Genomic DNA, 23,342 nt, shown 5'->3' with positions numbered 1-23,342 from the left:
TATTTCTAACGAACCGTCTTAGCCATGTCACTTTCTTCTCAATAATCTCTGTGTATTATTACACTTTGTCCCTATGTTCCAGAGTTTACAGATGGTCTTGATTATAAATACTTTTTTTTTTTTTTTTGGCCCCATAAACCAGTAAAATATCAAAGTGGTCCCAAATTATATAATCACCCTATGTTTTCCTAACTGGTCTTTACCCCTGCTGTCTTCTCAACCTGCAGTGCCCTTGCCCATTCAAAATCTTGTGGTCTCATTCGTGTGCCCCACTATCATAAAGCCTTAATTGCCTAAAATAGATTTATTTGATTCCTCTTTGGATCTCTTTCCTTGTACATCTCCATGACACTTGCTATGATCTGCCTTGCATTGAAGTTATTTTTGTACCTGTCTTATTTTCTCTTTTAGACAGGAACCTCCTTCAGTGTAAGGATTGTGCCTTATTCCTCTTCATGTTCCCTGTAGAGGCCAAGATAAAATGCCTGGAAACCTGGAAGGGACAGAATATGTGCAGAATTTAATTCCTGTCTTTTGGAGAAGATCCACCAAACATTTAACGTCATAAAAACAAACTCCTTAAAATGATGGCTTCTTCACTGTACTTAAGTGCTGAAAGAATGCTGTTGATAATACGCCCTCTTGTACTCCATCTTGGGCTGGGCTGTTTAGGGAGCCCCTTTTGAGGATTTAGCTGTGTTTTTAAAGGATTGAATTTACGTGAGTATAAAAACACTAACACTGATGTTCCTTGGTCAGTCTGTAGCATTTGGCACTATGGGTTTGGAGACTCTGCCCTAAAGGATCTGATGGGATCTTGCTCCCAGTGTGAAAAATGTATAGAATTCATTTAACTACTTCTGTCTCCCATATTTAACCCTCTATCACCCCCAGCTATGACTTCAGTATGCCTTATGCTGAGAGAGACAACTCTTCTAATAGATTGATTCATCTAATGAATATTAGATGACTCAGCATATACTTAATAAATATGTACCTATTAGACGCTGTGCCGGGTGTTCCAGATACAGTGGTAATAAGACGGAAATAGCTAGCCCTTGTCCTCATTTTTTCCCTCAGAAGAGATTTTAAGGGCACCTGAGAGGCTTTAGTTGGTTAAGCAACTGCCCTCGGCTCAGGTCTTGATCCTGGGGTCCTGGGATCAAGTCAAGCATCAGGCTCCTCCTGCTGTACGGAGAGCCTGCTTCTCCCTCTCTCTGCCTGCCACTCCCCCTGCTTGTGCTCTCTCTCTCTCTCTCTCTGTCAAATAAATAAAATCAAATCTTAAAAAAATGATTTTAAAAATTAAGGCTCATTTTCTGGTAGTTCAGTTAACTTTCAACTCACTAATTTCCTTAACAGGTCTGTGAAACAAAAATGCTAAATGGATAACATCTGCAGTAGCAAATATTAGCTGAGCACTTACTATGTACTAAGCACTCTATATATTTATTACCTCAGTCCTTACAACCTGTTGGGTAGCTATCCAATTACTGTTACATTATAGATGAGGAACCTGAGGCTTGCCTGCTTTAGAACTTAACACTTTGTGCCCCTGTTTGATGGACTACCACTAGGTAGGGTAAGCTCTGCTACCTTCAGCGGCAGTTCACCATGATCTTGCGTTTTTATTCTAGCCCAGTGATCAAACATAACTCTTGTCTGTGTTAAAAATCTCAATTCGAGTTGATACTGCATGATCAGCTGAATGCATGGATCAAGACTGTTAACTCTTGGTAGCAGTAATACTTATCTCTGTTCTTTATGGAGCCTTATTATATTGCCTGAATATCGTTTTGGAAAAAAAGGAATAGGTGATATTAGAAATTTTAAAAAATAGCTACAAGTTGCTAAGAGTAATTGCGCCACTTGGAATTTTCATGATAAATATGTTAGTTGAGCCAAGTTCGACAAGTGGACTAAGAATTTTCTCAGCAAGTTGGTTGTTTTTTTTTTTTTAAAGATTTTATTTATTTATTTGACAGAGAGAGATCACAAGTAGGCAGAGAGGCAGGCAGAGAGAGAGAGAGAGAGAGAGGGAAGCAGGTTCCCTGCTGAGCAGAGAGCCCGATGTGGGCCTCGATCCCAAGACCCTGAGATCATGACCTGAGCCGAAGGCAGCGGCTTAACCCACTGAGCCAACCAGGCGCCCAGCAAGTTGGTTGTTGACATGAAGTTTCTCAAACCTGCAGCGAGTCACATGACTTCCAGGAAGGTCTGGAAGCCTGGCTCGTCAGTGGCGAATTGTTGCACTGTTCTCTAAGGCAGTAGTATTATGAATGTTGAGCACTGCCGTTTATTTATTCAAGTATATTTGAAATAATATATTTGGAGACCTATACTTTCTGAGCTTTATAAAATACTTATTTCTTGAAAGTAATGTCCAATTGAGGACAAAACAATCTGGAATTGTAGTTATCTTTTTTTTTTTTTTTTAGATTTTATTTATTTATTTGATAGAGATCACAAGTAGGCAGAGAGGCAGGCAGAAGGAGAGGGGGAAGCAGGCTCCCTGCTGAACAGAGAGCCCGATTCCAGGACCCTAGAATCATGATCTGAGCTGAAGGCAGAGACTTTAACCCATGAGCCATCCAGGTGCCCCTGGAATAGTAATTATCTTAATGAATGAGTGCAACAGTATTACTTTAAAAAAATGTTTTACTGTTATAGCCCCTCTCTCCGAAAGGTCTTTAAAGTGCTACAAACTATAGGCCCTTCTTTTGAACATATTGGCAGGTGCATTTGTGAATGTAAGTGAACACACTGCATTGTGTTGCCTTGCAGAGTTGAAGTGGAGAAATATTTGCTTATACTGCTTTTTTTCTATTTTAACCAGTGTTATTTCAGTAGAGTAGATGGGGGGCAGGTTGATAGAATGGCTAAGTGTAGGGCTCTGAAGACAAAACTGGGTTTGAGTGTTACCTTTGCTACATATTAGCTGTGGAATGTTGGGCATTTTAATCTTCTGAGTGTCAGAGTCTTCATCAGGAAAGTGGGTTAAGTAATAATTCCTACCTCACATTATTTAGTGGGATAAACGTATTTTGTGCTGGGTGTATGTATTAGATGCCCTCTAGCTCTAAAAGGCTAATTACGGTTTTATTTATTTTTATTGGAAAAAGTATCAGTTTTCTTTCTTTGTACTTATTGAAAAAGTCACCACTGTATAAAACAGTAAGTGGTCTGGGTAATTAGTATTGTTGCTAAATACAAAAGGGCCACAACAGTGAAGAACTAAATATAACACAGACGGTCGTCTCTGAACAGGCTTCCTTCAAGATGCTGAACTTGATTCTAGCAGTCACCATATAAGAGCTTTGCATTCACACTGAGTTCTTAGTAGCAAATGAAAATTTTTTGGAAACCACAAGTTAATTATATTCTACGGATTATGGAGCCACACAATCGGGGTTCAAATCTAAGCTTACAAAAAGAATTTGGGCAAATTCCTTACTTTCTCTCTTGGTTTCCTTGGTAAAATGAAGATAGTAAAAGCACCTATCTCATAGGGTTGTTAGGTGAGGACAAAATGAGATGATACTTGTTAAGCTTATAGAATAGTATTTGGCACATAGTAAGAACTATATAAGATTAACTCTTATTATTTCATATTGATGGTACTAACATAGCTAAACTTCATTTTCATACAGCCATAATGTTGGATATGCATTTTATTTTATTTCATTTGTTTATTTTTTTAAGTAGTCTCCACATCCAGCATGGAGCCCAACATGGGGCTAGAACTCCTGACTCTGAGATCAAGACCTGAGCTGAGATCAAAAAAGTCAGACGCTTATCTGACTAAGCCACCCAGGTGCCCCCTGGATATGCATTTTAAATGATGGATGGACTAATTATTATTGTAGACACTGACTAGCTGGATATATACATCAGAAATATGTTAGACATGGAGAAGTCAGAAATTCAAGATCTCCTTGGAAAGAGTCATTATTTAAAAGAAATGGTAAGATTATATGTAGTTATTATAAACACTTTTTTTTTCTTTTTAGCATTTGTAGCAATATAATAACCTCCAATCCTGCCTTTATAAACTCAGACATGATTTGACCTATATTTTCCAGATTGTTACCTCAAGAGATTATTCAGTCAAGGAACAAGGAAGAGTTGTGTAGGACAGTCTCAAAGTGATTACCATGAACTTCACAACAGTCTTTTTTTTTTTTTGTAGCAATATAATAACAGTCTTTTTTTTTTTTTTTTAAGATTTTATTTATTTATTTGACAGAGAGAGAGAGAGCACAAGTAGGCAGAGCAGTAGGCAGAGAGAGAGGGGGAAGCAGGCTCCCACTGAGCAGAGAGTGAGGGGCTCACTCCCAGGACCCTGGGATCATGACCTGAGCTGAAGACAGAGGTTTAACGCACTGAGCCACCCAGGTGCCCCCACAATAGTCTTTTGGGGAACAGTTGCTGAGAAGCGAATCATGATTGCCCTAATAGAAATGATGAAAGTTTAGTAACCAAGGGTTCTAGAGACTGTCAGTTTCAGGAAACAGGGAGAATTTTGGATTTAACAACAGAAATCCTTGTTTTGAATCTTATTGCTATGACTTACGAACATATAACTCAGGGTAATTCACTTAGTTTTTGCTCGTTAGCTGCTTCTTTTACAAAATAACAATGATAATCTCTACTGTGCGGTTCTCCCAGGATTGTTTTGTAGGCCTGATGCTCTAACATGTGAAGTCACTGGACATGTATGTCATTGAGTGTTCCATTTGTGTTAAGGTCAAGACAAGACAATGTTAGGAACTAAGGTGTTTTGTTTTTCTGTGGAATCATGACTTGGGCTATGTGAAGAGAAAAGGAAAGGGGTATTTTCTATTTAGCCTCTATTCTATAAATTTAGATCTATTCAATTTAAACTGTAATTGATTTAATTTAATGTCAGTTATGTAATTTTATCACTTTTCCTCACAGTGTATGATTTTGACCTGGTTGGCAGAATGGGAACAGAGAGGAGCAGCTTAGGTTGGGGGTGGATTAAAGGAGAGAAGAGGGTGTTGTGAAGGACAAGGGGTCGTGAGTTCAAGTCTGGCATTGGGCTCCATGCTCCCTATGGAGCCTACTTAAAATAATAAAGACTTAATCCTTACGGTGTTCTTAGTATGTGGCAGATAATGTGTGGGTCGTTTTTCTTAAGCTCTTGTTCTGCAGAGAAGGTCTTAGCAAGACTCTCAGACCTCTTCTGGGGTGGGACTAAGGGAAGAGATGGTTGGCCCTGTATGATTCCAAGTACAGAGAGGTTTGGGACAGACAGCATCTGTGGTTCCTGTCAAGAAAAAGAGAGAAATCTGGCCCATTTGGTAGAAATCTGGTAGAACTAGCATAGAGATAGAGTGTGGTCTGGATAATTACATTCTAGGAAAAACCAGGGTCAACTTTGAGGGTTTTTTTGAAACTGCAACTTTCTTCTTACCTGCATTTTCTTTCCTGTCAATTTCCCAACATTTGCTAAAGTTAAATTATCCCAGAGCGGAAAGACATGTATTTATTTGAAATCAGGCCAATAGAAGGAAAACTTGACTTTCTGAAATGCAGTGTGGGTCAGAGGTAGGGGAAAACTTCAGATCAGATCTGAAAACAAAAGCAGACAGGCCAAATCGTATTTATATTGGGCGTTTGCTCTAACAGGCACATTCAGCCCTCATGGGTCTGAGAAGAAGGAAGAGGTCAGGATGTGCTCCTTAAACCCTCTCCTTCTGCTTTGCTTTCTACCACCACCTGCATGTCATCTGCTAAGTCCCAGTCCTCTGCCTTCCAGAGTTTCTGTTTTGCTTCAAAGTCTTACCCTTTTCTACCCTTAGCAAGAGTGATGGAAGTTCTTTGTTTTCTCTGCATAGGCGATAAGGAAGGAGGACTTACAGCCATGTCTCAGGTATCTTCTACTAAATTCTCTTTCTCGGACAAACACTGATGAATGTTGAACTATTTCTGCAGGTAATAACTGATGATCTACACTTCTTTAGCTCAGCTGAGAAATTAGCCATCCTTTCTTATATTAATTTTATAAGAAGATGTTTTATAAGATCTAAATGGATTTATATGGCTAAACTTGGAACAAAACAAATGGCTGTGGGGCACCTTGGTAGCTCAGTTGGTTACGTGTTTGCCTTTGGCTTTGGGTCAGGATCCCAGGGCCCTGGGATAGAGCCCCACATCAGGCTCCCTGCTCAGCGGGGAGCCTGCTTCTCCCTCTACCCCTCCCCCCAGCCCATGCTCTCTTTCATGTTCTCTTCTGCCTTCCCATCTCAAATAAATAAAACCTTTAAAAAACCGCCGGAACACAAATGACTGGTTTGAAGACTGACTGTATTATAGGGTGGCAGCATTGTTGCAGAGGGAGATAAAAATGGAACCAGACAACTTGGGCTTGCATTCAGGGCCCATGTGTTCACTGTATGACTTTGGGTAGCTCATGTTACCTCTTCAAAATTCATTTTCCTCCAGGCACTGGGTGGCTCAGTTGGTTATGCAGCTGCCTTCGCCTAGGTCATGATCCCAAGGTCTTGCAATCGAGCCCCATGTAAGGCTCACTGCTCAGCAGAGTCTACTTCGTCCTCTCCCTTCCTTTGCTTGCCGCTCCCCTTGCTTGTGCTGTGTTGCTCTGTCAAATAAGTAAATAAATAAAATCTTTAAGAAAAATTCATTTTCCTCTGTGGATGGAAATAAAAATAATGTCAAAAAACAGTATCGTAAAGGCTTCAGTACTATAAAGTCTTCAGTATTATAAAGATTGGTTTAAACCCATGACCAACATCAAATTCAATGATGAGACTCTAGAATCTTTAGTATTTTAATCCACTAAAAGGCAAGGATATCTACGTTCGCCCTTACTTTTAAACATTGTTTTGGAAGTTTTGGCCTGTGTAATGTGTGTGCTAAAAAAAGCAAGTGAGAGAGAGATGATTGTGGAAAGGTAAGACTATCCTAAGAATAACTGAAATGAAGATTGACGTGGTCCTATGTAAAAACAGACAGGTGGGAAGAGCCAGGGCGGTTTTAATGAAGTAGTTGGAGATGCTTTTCCTGCCGAATGTTACGTGTACTATCAAATTTACCCTGTGAGCACAAGAACAGACAGATGGTAAGAAGACGACAGACAGCCCTGAATCTGGTGTCCAGCCACTGACTTAATGAGCTAAAATGCTATAGTGGGCACTAAACTGTTTTCGGTAAATTATTGTTTAATCCTAACCACAAAACTGTAAGATGGGTATTATGATACCCCTTTTACAAATAAGGAAACTAAGGTTTAGAGTAGTTTAAAAAAAAAAAACTGACCGAGGGGCGCCTGGGTGGCTCAGTCGGTTAAGGGTCTGCCTTCAGCTCAGGTCATGATCCCAGGGTCCTGGGATCGAGCCCCACATCGGGCTCTCTGCTCAGCAGGGAGCCTGCTTCCCCCTCCCTCTCTCTGCCTGCCTCTCTGCCTACTTGTGATCTCTCTCTGTCAAATAAATAAATAAAATCTTTAAAAATAAAACCAACAACTGACCCAGGTGCCAAACTGACATTAGAGCAAAGGTTATACCTCAAAGCAATTGCTTTCAAAGTGAATATTACACAAATGAGCCATGAAGGAGTGAATGATTTTAACCAGTGGTGCTGGAGAAAAGGCTGAGGGAGGCGGTTGTCAGGAATCACATTAAGTACTCATCTTACCATACCTCCAAAAATTGTACATGGATCGAAAGGGTAAAAGCTGGTGCAGGGGGGAGGTGGTTGCAGGGCTATTTAATTGCAGTTGGACTGAGGAAGAACTTTCTAAGCATAGAAATTGTGGAAGAAACCACAGAAGAAATGATTGATAAGTTTGCATAAAATTTAAACTTCTGTGCATCAAAAGCCAGTATAAACCAAACCTGAATGCAAATAAGACTAGGAAGGCGAATGAAAATATACAACTAAGATACACAAATGATTAATATCTTTATTGTGCAAAGAGCTCTTACAAATCAATAAAAAAAACCCTCAAATGTCCTAAGTAAAAACGGTCAAAGGCAATAAATAGGAGAATTACCATAAATTTTTTTAATTGCTCAGAAGCACTAATAAGAAAAAATACCTAAAAGTAAAAGTAGATACCATTTTCACTGTGAAGTAAAAAGAATTTTATGAAATTGTTAAGGTGCATTTGAGAAATAGGACCTGATATACACAGCTAATTGTCTTTTTGGTAGGCAGTCCGTAGACATATCTCAGATATATTGCAGTTTTGGTTCCAGATCACCACAATGAAGTAAATATTGCAGTAAAACAAATCATATTAATTTTTTGCTTTCCCAGTGCATATAAAAGTTATGTTTACCCAATACTGCAGTATATTAAGTGTATAGTAGCATTAAGTTAAAAAATATATATACCTTAATTAAAAATTACTTTATTGCTAAAAATGCTAACCATCATCTGAGCTTTCAGTGAGTTGTAATCTTTTGTGCTGATGGAGGGTCTTGCCTCGTTGTTATGGCTGCTGATCAGCGTGGTGGTTGCTGAAGGTTGGGGTGACGGTGGCAATTTCTTAAGATGACAGTGAAGTTTGCTGCATCGATTGACTCTTCCTTTCATGAACCATTTCTCTGTAGCTGTGATGCTGTTTGACAGCATTTTAACCACAGTAGAACTTCGTTCAGAATTGGATTCTGTGCTCTCTGACACTGTCCCTGCGTTATCAACTAAGTACGTAACATTCTCAGTCCTTTGTTGACATTGCAACCGTCTTCGCAGCATCTCCAGCAGGAATGGATTCCATCTCCAGAAAGCACTTTCTTTGCTCATCCATAAGAAGCAACTCCTCATCCTTGTAAGTTTGGTCATGGTGGGAACAGCCAAAGCGATTTTGATGAAGTAATTGGAGATACTTTTCCTACCGAATGGTATGTGTACTATCAGATTTATCCTGTGAGCACAAGAACGGACAGATGGTAAGAGGAAGACAGACAGACAGCCCTGAATGTGGTCTCCAGCCACTGACTTACTGAGCAGCCCCGCCGTCCCATCTCCAGGCTCCATTTCTAATTCTGGTTCTCTTGCTCTTTCCACCACACCTGCAGTTTCTTCCTCTGTGGAAGTATCGAACCCCTGGAAGTCATCTGTGAGGGTTGGAATCTACTTCTACCAAACTCCTGTGGATGTTGCTGTTTTGTCCTCTTCCCATGGATTGTGAATACTCTGAATAGCATCTAGAGTGGGGAGTCTTTTCTGGACGGTTTTGTGCTGATTTTGCCCAGATCAGAAGAATCCCCATCTATGGCCCCAATAGCCTTATGAAGTGTCTTTCTTTTTTTAAAGATGTCATTTATTTATTTTGAGAGAGAGTGAGTGAGTGTGTGCATGGCTGGGGGGAGGGGCAGTGGGAGAGGGAGAAGCAGGCTCCCCGCTGAGCAAGGAGCCCCATGCCGGGCTCAATCTCAGGACCCTGGGATCCTGACCTGAGCCGAAGGCAGACCCTTCACTGACTGAGCCACGCAGGCGCCCCATGAAATAAATTTCTTAAATGAGACTTGAAAATCAGAATTACACTTTGATCCATGGACTGCAGAATGGATGGTGTGTTAGCCACTGAAAAACATTAATCTTGTTATGCATCTCATCAGAGCTCTTGGGTGACCAGGTACATGGTAAGTGAGCAGTAATATTTTGAAAGGAATCTTTTTTCTGAGCAGTAGGTCTCAGCAGTGGGCTTAAAATATTCAGTAAACCGTGTTGTAAACAAACGTGCTGTCCTTCAGGCTTTGTTGTTGCACTTTCAGAGCCTATGCAGAGAAGACTGAGTGTAATTCTTAAGGGCCCTGGGATTTTCAGAATGAAGAGTCAGTGAGCATTGGCTTCAACTTGAAGTCACCAGCTGTGTTAGGCTCTAACAGGAGAGTCAGCCTGTTGTGGAAGCTTTGAAGCCAGGCATTGCCTTCTGCGTCGCTATGAAAGTCCTAGATGACGTCTTCTTCCACTAGAAGGCTGTTGTTTGTCTGCTGTGCAAATCTCTTGTGGAGTGTGGCCACCTGCATTGTTGTCTTAGCAAGATCTCCTGGATGACTTGCTATCGCTTCTGTATTACCACCTGCTGTGTCCCCTTGTGTTTGTATGTTCTGGAGACGGCTTGTTCCCTTGAAGCTCATGAATCAACCTCTGCCGACTTCAGACTTTTCTTGGGCAGCTTCCTCACCTCCCTCAGCCATCACGGAACTGAAGAGAGTCAGGGTCTGGCTCTGGATTAGGCTTTGGTGTAAGGGGATGTTTTGACTGGTTTGATCTATCAGACCACTGAGACTTTTTCTGTATCAGCAATAAGTCTGTTTCCCTTTCTTATCATTCGTGTGTTCACTGGAGTAGTACTTTAAATTTCCTTCAAGAACTTTTCCTTTGCATTCACAACGCGCTATAGGAAGCCTAGTTTTCAGCCCATTTCAGCTTTTGACATGGCTTCCTGGCTAACCTCTGTCATTTCTTGGTTTTGATTTAAAGTGAGAGGCCTGTGATTCTTCCTTTCACTTGAACAGTTAGGGGAATTTTAGGGTTATTAATTGTCATAATATCAGTATTGTTGGAACTTAAAGGAGTAGGGAGGCTTGAGGAGAGGGAGAGAGATGGAGGCACCAGGGGGTCAGGGGAGGCTCGTTCGTGGAGCAGTCAGAACATTTCTCAATTAGGTTACTGTCTTTGTTTGGGCAGAGTTCACGGTGCCCCCATATTACTGATCACAAATCACTATGGCAAATATAATAATAATAATGAAAAAGTTTGAAATAGTATAACGATTATAAAGGTGTGATGCCAAGTCCCAAATGGGCAAATGCTGTTGGAAGCATGTTGGAAAAAGGTTGCCACAAACCTTCAACTTGTAAACAAAACAAAAAAAACCCAAAACCACCACCACCACAACAAAAAACAGTATCTGCAAGACACAATAAACTATAGTGTGCCAGTATTGATTTTTGTTCTTTCGGTGGGCAAACTATGGACACGTTCCATGGAAAAAGCTTATGCCGTTTCTTCAGAAATTCCATTTTGGTGAATTTCACTTAAGGAAACTAGCAGATACAATAAGATTTTTGTGCAAGGATAGTATTGTAGTGTTAGATGGACTAGATAAATAGAAAAATGGCACACCTTAAATAAATATTAAGAAACATTTGAACAAATGGTGTCATGCCAATGTGAAAATTAGGATGTAACTGTGAGGACTGAGTTTCGAAGACACTCCAAGGTAAAAATGTTTCACTGCTAAGGGAATTTGTGTATAATCCTAATCTTGTTTAGAAGACCCTGTGCATATGTCTGTGTATATTGAAGGGGAACGGCAAAAGATATCAATTCTGTGCAAAGTGGTGTGATCATGATTGGTTTTTATTTTCTGTATTTTGCATATTTTCTATTATAAATGCATAGTGCTTTTATGATTATAAAAAGTTATTGAAGTCACTGTTTTAGAAGTTGTGAAGATTAAATATGGAAATATGGCTGGGAATAAAGTAAGGTTTTAGAAATGTGAATTTCCCACTTTCCTTTATTGGAACCTCAGGAATGTTAGATTTCAGGTTTAATTCTTTATGATTTGATTCGAATTTTAAAAACTTGGTAAGAGTGGGGCACCTGGGTGGCTCAGTGGGTTAAGCCTCTGCCTTTGGCTCAGGTCATGATCTCAGGGTTCTGGGATGAGCCCCGCATCGGGCTCTCTGCTCAGCAGGGAGCCTGCTTCCTCCTCTCTCTCTGCCTGCCTCTCTGCCTACTTGTGATCTCTATCTGTCAAATAAATAAAATCTTAAAAAAAAAACAACAAAAAACAAAAAACAAAAAAAAACCTTCCTTGTCATGGAACTTGAGAGGTAAAAAAAAAAAATTGGTAAGACTAATTCCTGTGACATCAATTTGTCTAGCTTTTGGTAGCATTAACTGATACGTAAGCCTTATTATAGCTAAAGATACAAAGTACAATGTTCCTTTCCTCACATTCTATATATTTAATCTTTGATACCAGTTGGAATAATTTGCATCTTGCACATGTTACTGTATCCTAACAGGAAATGAGCTAAATGCATTTTCTCCTGACAGAAATGAAGTTAGCATTTTGTACAAGCAAACGTCAGCCTTGTGCTTGGTCTTGGTGTGCCTGCCCTCACAGTAGGTCTGTAGTTTTCTCTTTTGAGGCTGGAAGAGTTTGAGAGGAACCACGTCATCTCTTGTAGAATCTGGCGTTTGGCTTTTATCTGCTTTGTTATTCTGGCCTTTGGTAAACAATATTTGGGAAATGAAGTTTGAGAGAGAACATTGGTTTCTCATAATAGCTGTGAAGAGAAATGGTAGGAGAAAGTGTTTTTCCTGTGCCAACATTTTCACACAGGAAAGACTGTTTTCACAGTATATTTGTTACCCCATTGAAATTGTATCTCATGGGCATATTCCTTTCCAGTTCAGGTTCACACTTTTTATGTATTTGACACAACTTTATTTTTATAAAAATGTTATTCAGATTATTGGTGCCTTTGACTTGGTGTGCTTTTCTTTATGGCATTAGTTGTATGAACATTTCCCGCATGTTCCTTTGTTCTCTATGGCCCATTACATTTCCTTTGTTTTACTTTGTGTACCTTTTAAGGCACTTCCTGAGTTTTTAAGTCCATTCATAATAATCGTTTGTAAACTATTGTCACAGTAAATATGAAATTCTTTCATGTTTGCTGAAATTCATTTCTTTGTTTCTAGGGTGACTATGGATTCCATTATTCACGGAGCTCCAGAAAGGTAAAAAAAAATTGACACTGAAGACCATATATCTATATCTATAGATATCTATATATCTATATCTATATCTATATTTTTTATTTTCCTTCTTTGTTATAATTATAAACATGGACTTAAGTGAATTATATATCAGATGCTATTTTTTAACCTTTTAAAATTTTAAATTAGAGAACATTTTGAAAGCTTTTATGGTTTTGCCTCGTGGGGCCACCTGGTCGCCTGGCCGCGTGCTGAAGAATGGTACCTTGGGGGTGTTAATTGTGTGCCACATCTGGTCCTCAGCTGTGCAGTTGGAGATTTGCTTTTATGGCATCCAAGAGTGACCCTGTCCCCTGGAGACTGATGCAATGTCACTTTCTCCATTTATAATGCCATGAAAACCAAATGCTTGGCTCAGTTCTGTAGCACATTCTCCGTCTGAAAAGCCTGAGTGGACGTTTAATTATGATCAAATGCTTCTTGATCTGGAATTAGGAGAGCCTGTTTGATGATTATAATAGTGGAAGTCTTTTAGCTGTGATAACCCAGTGCCTCCTTGAGGGGAGCTCTGCTCAGTGGGCCCCGCAGGCTGCCTTTTTTTCTCCTTCCTCTGTACAGTGACGGGCAAATGCTACAACTCTCTCCCTGTCCTCTCCCCATCTTCCTGCAGTTCCCAGCCCTCATCTTTCCATATGCTTAATAGCCACTGTCTTCCAGCTCTTAGTCTGGGAAGTATCTGTTCTTTGCAACAGCCAGACTGAAGGAAGGGTTAGGATAGGCATTTGAACGTCAACCCGACTTGGCTCCATGTGCTTGGGCAGTATACGGCATCGCTCTGTGCTTCGATTTCCTCACCTGAAAATAGGTTAGTAATGGCCCTTCTCTCATAGGTTTGTGGGGAGAGAAAACATTTTACTTGCCTACATAATAAGAGCTCGAAAAAAGGTCAAATGAGGAGCACCTGGGTGGCTCAGTCAGTTACGTGACTGCCTTCGGCTCAGGTCATGATGCCAAGGGTCCTGGGATCGAGTCACCCTTTGGGCTCCCTGCTCAGTGGGGAGCCTGCTTCTCCCTCTCTCTCTCTGCCTACTGCTCTGTCTACTTGTGCTCTCTATCTCTCTGTCAAAGAAATAAATAAAATTTGAAAAAAAATAAAAGTACTTTAAAAAAAAAAGGTCAAATGATACAATTCATGTTATTATGGCTTATTGTTTTTCCTAAGGTGACTTTTGTTCCTTTATGTATAGATTTTATTAGGGTGGGTTATGCATAATTGCTATTTGGAATGTCAGAAATTGTCTAATACCAGCTACTTTATGTGGCTAAACAATTATAACTTTCTCCCATCTATGGAACCTTTAGTTATTTTACTGTTCTAACATGTCATTACCCTTATCCTTTGAAATGCAGATACACTTGGATCATCTTCTTAAATGATGGTTTTTTGTTGTTGTTGTTGTTGTTATGCAGTGAAATGGTAGAATAATACTGATTTTTTGTCACGAACTACTCATAAAAATGATAATGTAGTCTTTTGAGATTTTCACATTGGTTTGGTAGGCGTTTCTCATCATATCATCAGCTCGGCAGGATTTCGTAATGTTGCCAGTAAGTGTTATTTGTGTCACTGGTAACAAATGAAAACAAAATTCATTGGAATCCTATTGATAATTCCTTCTTACCTGTATTATGTCTCACCTCTTAAAGAAAGTTTGTATTTTTCAGGTATATTTTCTTTTCCAATAATTTTGAGGGGCAAAAGTATGACTATCTTTGTTTTCTAAAGTTAAAAAATAGAATCATATGTTGAATAATTGGACCAAGATTTAGTTAGTAATCTAGTTAGTTGAGCAGAGGTCTTCATAATTTCAAAGCTAAGATGGGATTTTTCTAGCTCTCACCCAAAATTCTCAATTTATATAGTTGGGTAAATAAAAATCTTAAGAGGGGTGCCTGGGTGGCTCAGTGGGTTAAGCCTCTGCCTTCGGCTCAGGTCATGATCCCAGGGTGCTGGGATCAAGTCCCACATCGGGCTCTCTGCTCGGTGGGGAGCCTGCTTCCTCCCCTCTCTCTCTGCCTGCCTCTCTGCCTACTTGTAATCTCTGTTTGTCAAATAAATAAATAAAATCTTTAAAAAAAAAATACATGTTGTCGTATTTCGACATTGAAATATTTTAGTTTTTTTTTTTTTTAAACTTACACGAGAATGAAACAACCATTCATGTGTAAATTTAGGACTTTGTTATTCTGTCTTATCTATTTGTGCACAAACCAACCTCCTTTACCAAGCCTTTATCCGTTAAAACACCTTCCAGAATGTGCTTATGCTACCTTCTGTAGCAGGGTTTTATATGGAGCTTAAATACTGTCTTTCCTGAAGTTTTGACTTTGTACCATGACATCAGAAGTCTTGAGGCACTGGCATTGCCAGGCTGAAATGATTTCCCTAAAGGCTCCAATGCCACAGGAATTCAGTTAGGTAAGTGAGTAAAACTGATTGGGGGCAAAAAGAGCCTGGGAGTTGTTGCATTTTTTTTACCCAGAATGAAAGGTTTCTTCTGATTTACATTTTTGGTATCTTGGGAGTGCCTCATGGCCTCTTTTCAGTTTGGATATAAACTCAACTGCCTTGGCTCGTTGGAACCCTCACTGGCCCATCAGCTTAGTTTGCCTCCTTTCTCTCCTGTCACAGTTTCAAAGAACATACCAGAAGTCAGAGATCTGAACTTTAAAGAGATCCCTCGCTACTTGGCACCCACTCCAGCTCCTCTGTCTCCAGTCAGTTAATGGTCCAACCCACTTTGCCAGCAAGCGGATGTCTGGGGCCTCAAGAGGGAACACAGAATCCTTCTTCTGAATTTTTGTGATTGAATCCTCGCACCCACTTAAAATATTAAAGATATTTAAGATTGAGGAGATAATGACTTCATCATGCGCTAGTTGAAGGGTGGCTTGGAAGAATTCTGAGTTTAATGAGAAGAGCATCAGTACAAGTGAAAGGAAACCCATTTTTTAAATTCTGGTATCTGATTCTTTCTTGGTTTTCCTCCACCACTTTGATTATGTGTTTTTTATAGAATGTGAATTGAATGGGCAGCATTTAAAGAAACCAAGGTCACTTTTTCAATATCGTACACTGAAGACTTGCCTAGACAAGCCTTTGATTTAGATGTTTGTAAGAGTGACTTGACATCTGGAGATAGGTGTGCTGTCAGAACGTTCGATTTACTTCATAGAGGAGCTGAAGGAAAGCACAAGCCTCTCTGATAGAATTCTTTTGTCTTTGAACTCTGGAATATGAGTAATCAGGAACAATGCCGCATTGTGTCAGGCAAAGTCTGAATCCCGATGACACAATTCTAAGATCTCTCAGAATTGACTCATGCCCAGTTTAAGGGTGTGGGTTACCACGAGGCTGACTAAAAATACTTGGATGTTTGCTGTGCCTTGCCAAAGTTTGTTTTCTTTCTGCCTTCAGAATAAATCAGCGCTGCCACAGTGCAGGCACGATGCTGCCCTGAAGGGCTTTACGTGGGGAGACTGGCTTATATCAGGGTCAGATGTGAGAATGTGCTGGCCTCATGGTCTGTCGCTTCCCTTAGCCTCAGGACTGATCTGACGACACGCTTTCCTCTCTGCTCCCTCAAGTGGGCTGCTTTTAGAAGGCGTGTGGTCTGTAGGAAGAGAAGACTCCCATTTTCATTTGGGAATATCAGTCCTTAAACACATTTCCTTGGCATTCAAGGAAGACGTGTTTGCTTTGATTTCTGTTCTAAAGGGAATAATGTTATTGCGGGCCCTTTAAAACGTGTGTTAGGGGACGCCTGGGTGGCTCAGTGGATTAAGACGCTGCCTTCGGCTCAGGTCATGATCCCAGCGTCCTGGGATCAAGTCCCGCATCTGGCTCCTTGCTCGGCAGGGAGCCTGCTTCTCCCTCTGCCTCTGCCTGCCATTCTGTCTGCCTGTACTCACTCTCCACCCCCCCCCCCCCCCGATAAATAAATAAAATCTTAAAAAAAAAACAAACAAAAAACGTGTGTTAGGAATGCAAGTAAGAGCGTGTGAGACAGTTGGGGGGTGTGGATCGGGAAGATTAAAGAATATCACTTATTCAGAATATTTACGGAAGTATACAGTTTCCATATATTAGAAATCATCTTACGATGACAAGTTATTGGTTCACTCATGTATAGTTGTCACATACAAGTAGGACCCAGTTTGAACCCATGAGCTTAGAATCCTGGCTCAGCAGAGCAAAAGATTCATAACCAAATATTGTGAATGTCATGTTCTCAGAAAATGCTACTCTCGTCCTACTCAAGAGAAAATATAATTTTTCAATTTTTCTTCTGTTTTTCAGTACGAGTACAAAGTTGTTTAGAATCTCAGAAATGAAGTCTGATATCACAGTGTTTTCTCCCAGGCATCTGATTGTGGTCTGTTTATTGTTTAACATCTTCTTTTAGAAATTGCCTCTCCATGTCGTTGGGCAATATTTTATAAGGGTATTCATATTTTTCTCATCAATTTATGAAAGTTTTTTATGTATTAATATTATTAGTCCTTTAGCTTTATTTCGAGGGCAAATATTTTTATAGAGTTCTTTTGACTTTTATTTTTCTTATGTTTAGCTTGCAGAGTTTAATGTAAAAATTTAGCAGACATATTTATTTGGCAACTATGGTGGAACTCTTATTTGTAGAATTGTTTTTTCAAATATGGTAATTTTTAGAAAACATGCTTGGATACAGTTTCAGATTGTATTTTTGATCTGAAAACCAAAAATAAAAAAGTGGTAAATTTGGCTGAAAAGGTAGGCGAGAGTCACTTTGGGGGCTTTGAATTTTCAGCTAAGGAGATCATTCTGGTATAGATGTGCTTCATATTAAGTTGGATACGATTGTGGGTCACAGTATGATAAGGAATCAGTGTATATGAGTCTCCTTTGAGGCAGGTGGAGGAGATGCCATGTGGTGGGACACTGTCATATTATTTCACTGTGGTGTTTTTTGTTTGTTTAAAAAAAAATTTTTTTTTTAAATTTATTTGACAGAGATCACAAGTAGGCAGAGAGGCAGGCAGAGAAAGGAAGGGAAGCAGGTTCCCTGCTGAGCAGAGAGCCTGATGCGGGGCTCGATCCCAGCACCCTGTGATCATGACCTGAGCCGAAAGCAGAGGCTTTATTTAATCCACTGAGCCACCCAGGCACCCCTGTTTGTTTTTTTAAATATTTTTATTTATTTATTTGAGAGAGAGAGTGAGAGAGAGCATGAGAGGGGAGAAGGTCAGAGGGAGACGCAGACTCCCTGTGGAGCTGGGAGCCCGATGTGGGACTCAATCCCGGGATTTTGGGATCACGACCCGAGCCGAAGACAGCTGCTCAACCAACTGAGCCACCCAGGTGCCCCTGTTTTTTGTTTGTTTTTTAAAACTCTCTTGGAATTCCCCTTTGTGACAGACTTTGTTTTTTTTTTTTTATGGATTTATTCGTATCACATCCAAATCTACGATCACATCTGAAAAGGTTTCATGTGTGAACATGTCTTCACGGAGTCTCTAGAACTCACATTAGTATCCTAGAATTCTAAGGTAAATTCTTGCTCTACGGCTCTCTTCTTCTTCTTTTTTTTTTTTTAAAGATATTATTTATTTCAGTCTCAAGTAGGTAGAGAGGCAGGCAGAGAGAAAGAGAGGAGGAGGAAGCAGGCTCCCCACTGAGCAGAGAGCCCGATGCAGGGCTTGATCCCAGGACCCTGAGATCATGACCTGCGCCGAAGGCAGAGGTTTAACCCACTGAGCCATCCAGGTGCCCCAGCTTTCTTCTTGATATTGAAAGATGTGGCCCTAACTTGACTAATGCTAGAGTTCCTGTTCACGAGCCACCTCTTCCTGGAGGACAGAAGACCTCGTGGTTGGTGTCTGGCAGACCTGCTAGTTAGGAATTGTGAACAAGATGCTTGACTTGTATTCCTCAACTTTCTCATTTCTGACGGGCAGTAGCAACAAGTGTGTACCTCATAGAGTTTTTATGAAAAGGAAATGAGAATGTGCCATTCCCCCAAATTCCTGCTACATTATACATGTTTGAGAGATGTTTAATGTCCCCATCAGCAGCAGGCAGATGCCCTTTCTTTCCTTTTCCTCAGCTCGTGATACTATCTTCTACGGAGTAGGAGCCTATCTTCTACGGAGTAGGTTCAGAGGGAATGAGGCTAAAACCCAGAAAATTGTGAGGACTAGACATTTTAATAGTGTAGTAATAAAGCAGTAGGCAAGAGATTGGTGATGGGGCTAGGAAATGATGCTTTAAAATCTAATGGCAAGATGATCCCGGTTTCTTCCTGTGGATACTGCCCTGGCGGCCCACGTCTCACCCCCTCCGTGCCCATTTGTGATACTCTAGAAGTTGGATCAAAATAGATGGACAGGATTTGACAATGTTCGTCTTGTTTTGGCCTTTGATGGTGTATGTTGATCTATCTAATCTGTGTGTTATCACTAAATATATGTCTATAGATGTTATTGTATGTGGCATGAATGTGTAGACAAGTGTACATACGTGCCCACATATACACACTCTTTGTATAATATATATATAACATGATGTAAGTGAGAGCTCGAAAAAGTCTCCATAATTCCAGGTCCCTGCTGAGCCTCTCTTAGGAGTTACTCTGCTAATTCATCCCAGGGGGAAGACCTGGGGAGGAGCTTCAGTGTGCTAAATACTGTTTACTCTAAGCTACAATGATGGGTTTCTTTCTTCTCAATGGAGCGTAATGGGTACCCCACTGCTCAGTCTGTAGCTCCCAACTCAAGAGGTTATTGGAATACAAAGTGATTCTGTCTCAGGCCAGAGAGAAAGAAAGATAGACATGTATTTTTCTTAGTTTCACGGAAGAGAAAAAGACTTCCTGATGTAGCTGACTGTGGTTTGTCTTTTTTTTTTTTTTAAATGAAGTTTGTTTTCCTAAGATTTTATTTATTTATTTGACAGAGGGATAGAGAGCACAAGTAAGCAGAGCGGCAGGCAGAGGGAGAGAGAAGCAGCCTCTCTGCTGAGCAGGAACCCCAATGCGGGGCTCGATCCCAGGACTCTGGAATCATGACCTGAGCTGAAGGCAGCTACTTAACCAGCAGAGTCTCCCAGGCGCCTCTCTGGTTTTTGTTTTGAGCCTATAGCCACTCTGCTGATAATCACTTCAAATAGTGCAGTAAAGGGGAAGGAGCTCACATTTATTGAATGGCCATTATGTGCTATATGATTTTAACTCATTTGATTCTCCAAGGACTCTGTGAGGCCAGTTGGATTTCCCCCAATTTATAGATGGGAAACTGCAGCTCAAAGCAGTTGGTAAACAGAGTTCTGATCTGAACCCAGGTGCAATTGATCCCCCAAATCATGCTCTTTCCAGGGCTATTCAGTCTGCTGCTACATTCCTTTATGAATAAGGGAGACTGGAAAAATTGTTCAGAGATTTCCCCGTTTCTAGTGTTGACCCTGGCCGTGCACACCCAGGAGAACAGCAGGTAGCTGCTTGCTGGCAGGAATAACCCTGGAAGGCAAGTTTCCTTCTCAGCCAAGAGTCCTCCGTCTCTCTGCCCTCTGCCTTGGGGTACTGCCTTGGTCTTCTCTGTTTATCTTGGCTTTCTGACTTTTAACCTGCCTCCCACCTCCCAAAATGTTAACATTTGCTAGATTTGCTTTGTGACTAGTAAAGCCATATTGGTGACAGTTATTTATTTCACTTATTTATTTCAACTCGGATCCAGTGTTTTGAATATCCAGCTATAATTTGACGCATGTATAACCTCCTGAGAAAAGAGGCAGCAGTTAAGATGTCAGCCCTGTCAGGATTCCTAAGCGCTCTGCTGATAGGTACTTGGAAATGATATAGATAGGACATATGCTAAAACCTTCTGGCGTGTAAATATGTTGCTCTTTAGCAGAAAGTTTCCAGGATTCGATAGGCAGCCTTTTGCAATGATTTGGGTATTCTGGGCTGGATTCAGCCTTTCGTAGATTTTTTTTTTCTTTTTTTTATATTAGAAAGGGAGGAAGTGTGTGGTAGAAGGAAAAGTAGGTAAGCTTAAGAGTCTGATGGGTGCAGGCTTTTTTCTTTTTTTTTAAGTGTCCAGTTAGCATATAGTACATCATTAGTTTTTGATGTTGTGTTCAACAACTCATTAGCTGTGTATAACACCAAGTGCTCATCACAATATATGATGCCCTCCTTAATATGGTAGGTGCAGTCTTAAATTGTAGGCCCATCTCTCACTTGTCCCTGACAAGTCCCTTTACCTCTTGGGGTTCTCTGGTTATCCATCTGTAAAGCGGAGGCTGTACCTGCCATTGTTTATAACACCCAGTACAGTGCCTAGCATAGAGCATCACCGAGTAAATATTAGTTCTCCGCGTCTTGACCTGGAAAGTAATGCTTTTCTTCCTTCCTTTCTTTCTTTCTTCCTTTCTTTCTTTCTTTCTTTCTTTCTTCCTTCCTTCCTTCCTTCCTTCCTTCCTTTCTTTCTTTCTTTCTTTCTTTCTTTCTAGTTCTTGCCTTTAGTGAATGCATGTATATAGAGGGAAGACTGATTTAATAAGCCTTTCCTCCCATCGAAACTGTCTTCCCTTTATAGTTCGTATCTGTTCTATTTTAAATAAAGGTTTAAACTCTCTCATTTCCCTGATACCTCTGCATGAGATAAGACTTGAACTCAATATACAACAACTAGTTGGGTGCATTCCATACATCTGTTCTGCACAAGTGTTCTTCCTGCCGGATCTGGGGTTCAGTGCGTTGAGAGGCACATTTTGCTAGACTTAGCGATCGATGATTCCAGCACATTTATCAGCATAGGTGATGCTTTTGAAATTATGCAGGAAACAAAAATGACTAATGCGGTAGGTCAATGCTAACAGCCATAGGAAAAAACACTTCTTGGCTGGGGAAGAGGTTTGGGTTCATCTCACATTCTTTTTCTTTCTTCTGTGAATTCTGTGCTCCTGATAAAAACTTGCCTGTCCCATCTGCCTTATTAATAAGTGCAACCGTTTCTACAGATAATTTTAAATGTGCTCAAATGTTAACAGTTAATGAGTATAAGTCTAGCAAGCTTTCATTGTAAATTAATCAGCAATTAGATACTGTCTGGTATCTAAAATTAAAATTACTGTTCTTTTACTTTTAAGTCAACAGATGAATAAGTTTATATGCAAGGTATACTTTTTAACGAAAAAGTAAATATTTTTAATCACCAAATAAGAGAAGAACTTTCTCTCTACAGAAATAGACATTTTTATAAAAGATGATGTGTACTTTTTCTAAAGCATCTCATGAGATATATTAATTTCATTAATCAAAAACTCTAACATTATCTTTACTTTGGCACTCTTATCAGTGTTCCAAAAGAAAATGTTCATTACTTGGCAGTTGTGCTTTTGTCTTAATTCAATCATCAAAAATCTAGGAAATGCATCATTTTTTAAAGTTGGGAAATAGAAGGAACTGAAGAATGACTGTCATTTTTTATGCTCCTTTACCAGTTGTCAGTATTGCTGCCCATCAACAGCTAGAACTGAATTTTCTGCTAGTTTAAAGTCTAATGATAAAGCTGCATCTGAATTTCCCTAAGCACTTCTTTATAGACAATCAGCACAAGTGTGATACCCTTCTAACATGACTTGAGGAAGCAGAAAGTGTTGCATAAAGTCAGAAAGAGTACTCAGAAGTTTGTATGTGTTTTCTGTTCCTTTATTGGACATTATTTGATTTTTAGATCATCCTTATGAAGTGGGCATCAGAGCTCTTAATATAAGTCTATAGAAGTGGAAATGGCAGCTCACTGACCTGACTGGCACAAAGTCCCATAGCTGAGCTACTTGTGACAAGAGCCTGGCCCGTGGCTCCGTGCTTCTTCCACTGTCCCACTCTCCAGGTCACTCACAAGAAGGACCATGTGCCCCCGTTCAGGTTATTTCCTTGTGAGAAGCAGTCAAGCCCTGATCGTTGGTGGGCTGGGCATTAAACATTAATGGATAGAGTCTATAACTAAGTGTAAAGAAAGTAACACTGGTTCACCAATGCGTATGAGTCATTCTATGTATGTCTCCTCTTTCTCTGTAAGAGCATTTTTGTTTGGACTCGTCAGGTTTCTTAATGTAGGTCATTTATTTTTTCCTGTGTGGAACCTGGATGGGGACGAACTGAAAGCTGGTCTGAGCCTATCAGTTGTGCTGATGCCAGTAAGTTTACTGATTATGTTTACCAGGCTCAAGCTTTAAGACGAATCTCTATGGAAATGAATTGCTCATTTTAGAGACTTGTCCAGTGCTGTGCTCAGCCACATTCAAGAATGGAAGATAGAAAAAGAACTCAAGTTTAATTTTTTAAAAAAGATTTTAGTTACTTTTTTGAGAGAGCAAGAGTGAGAGGGTGAGCAGAAGCATGGCCAGGGGTAGAGGGGGAAGCAGACTCCCTACCAAGCAGGGAGCCTGAGGTGGGACTCGATCCCAGGACTCTGAGATCATGACCTGAGTGGAAAGCACATACTTAACCAACTGAGCCACCCTGGTGCACCCGAATTCAAGTTATGTTAATGTGTTTCTTGGA

General features: G+C 40.2%; 1 protein-coding gene across 1 annotated transcript in view; it reads left to right on the top strand.

Annotated features, from left to right (window-relative positions):
- ANK3 (ankyrin 3) overlaps positions 1–23,342 on the top strand; it is a 670,694-nt gene that overhangs the window by 102,304 nt on the left and 545,048 nt on the right. Inside the window, exon 3 of the mRNA XM_059397460.1 lies at positions 12,718–12,756. Coding sequence (XP_059253443.1) covers positions 12,718–12,756 — 39 coding nt within the window. The remainder of the gene's footprint in view (positions 1–12,717; positions 12,757–23,342) is intronic.

The sequence above is a fragment of the Mustela nigripes genome, chromosome 4, assembly GCF_022355385.1.
Source record: "Mustela nigripes isolate SB6536 chromosome 4, MUSNIG.SB6536, whole genome shotgun sequence".
Lineage (NCBI taxonomy): Eukaryota > Metazoa > Chordata > Mammalia > Carnivora > Mustelidae > Mustela > Mustela nigripes.
This window is presented reverse-complemented; position numbering and strand designations above follow the sequence as displayed.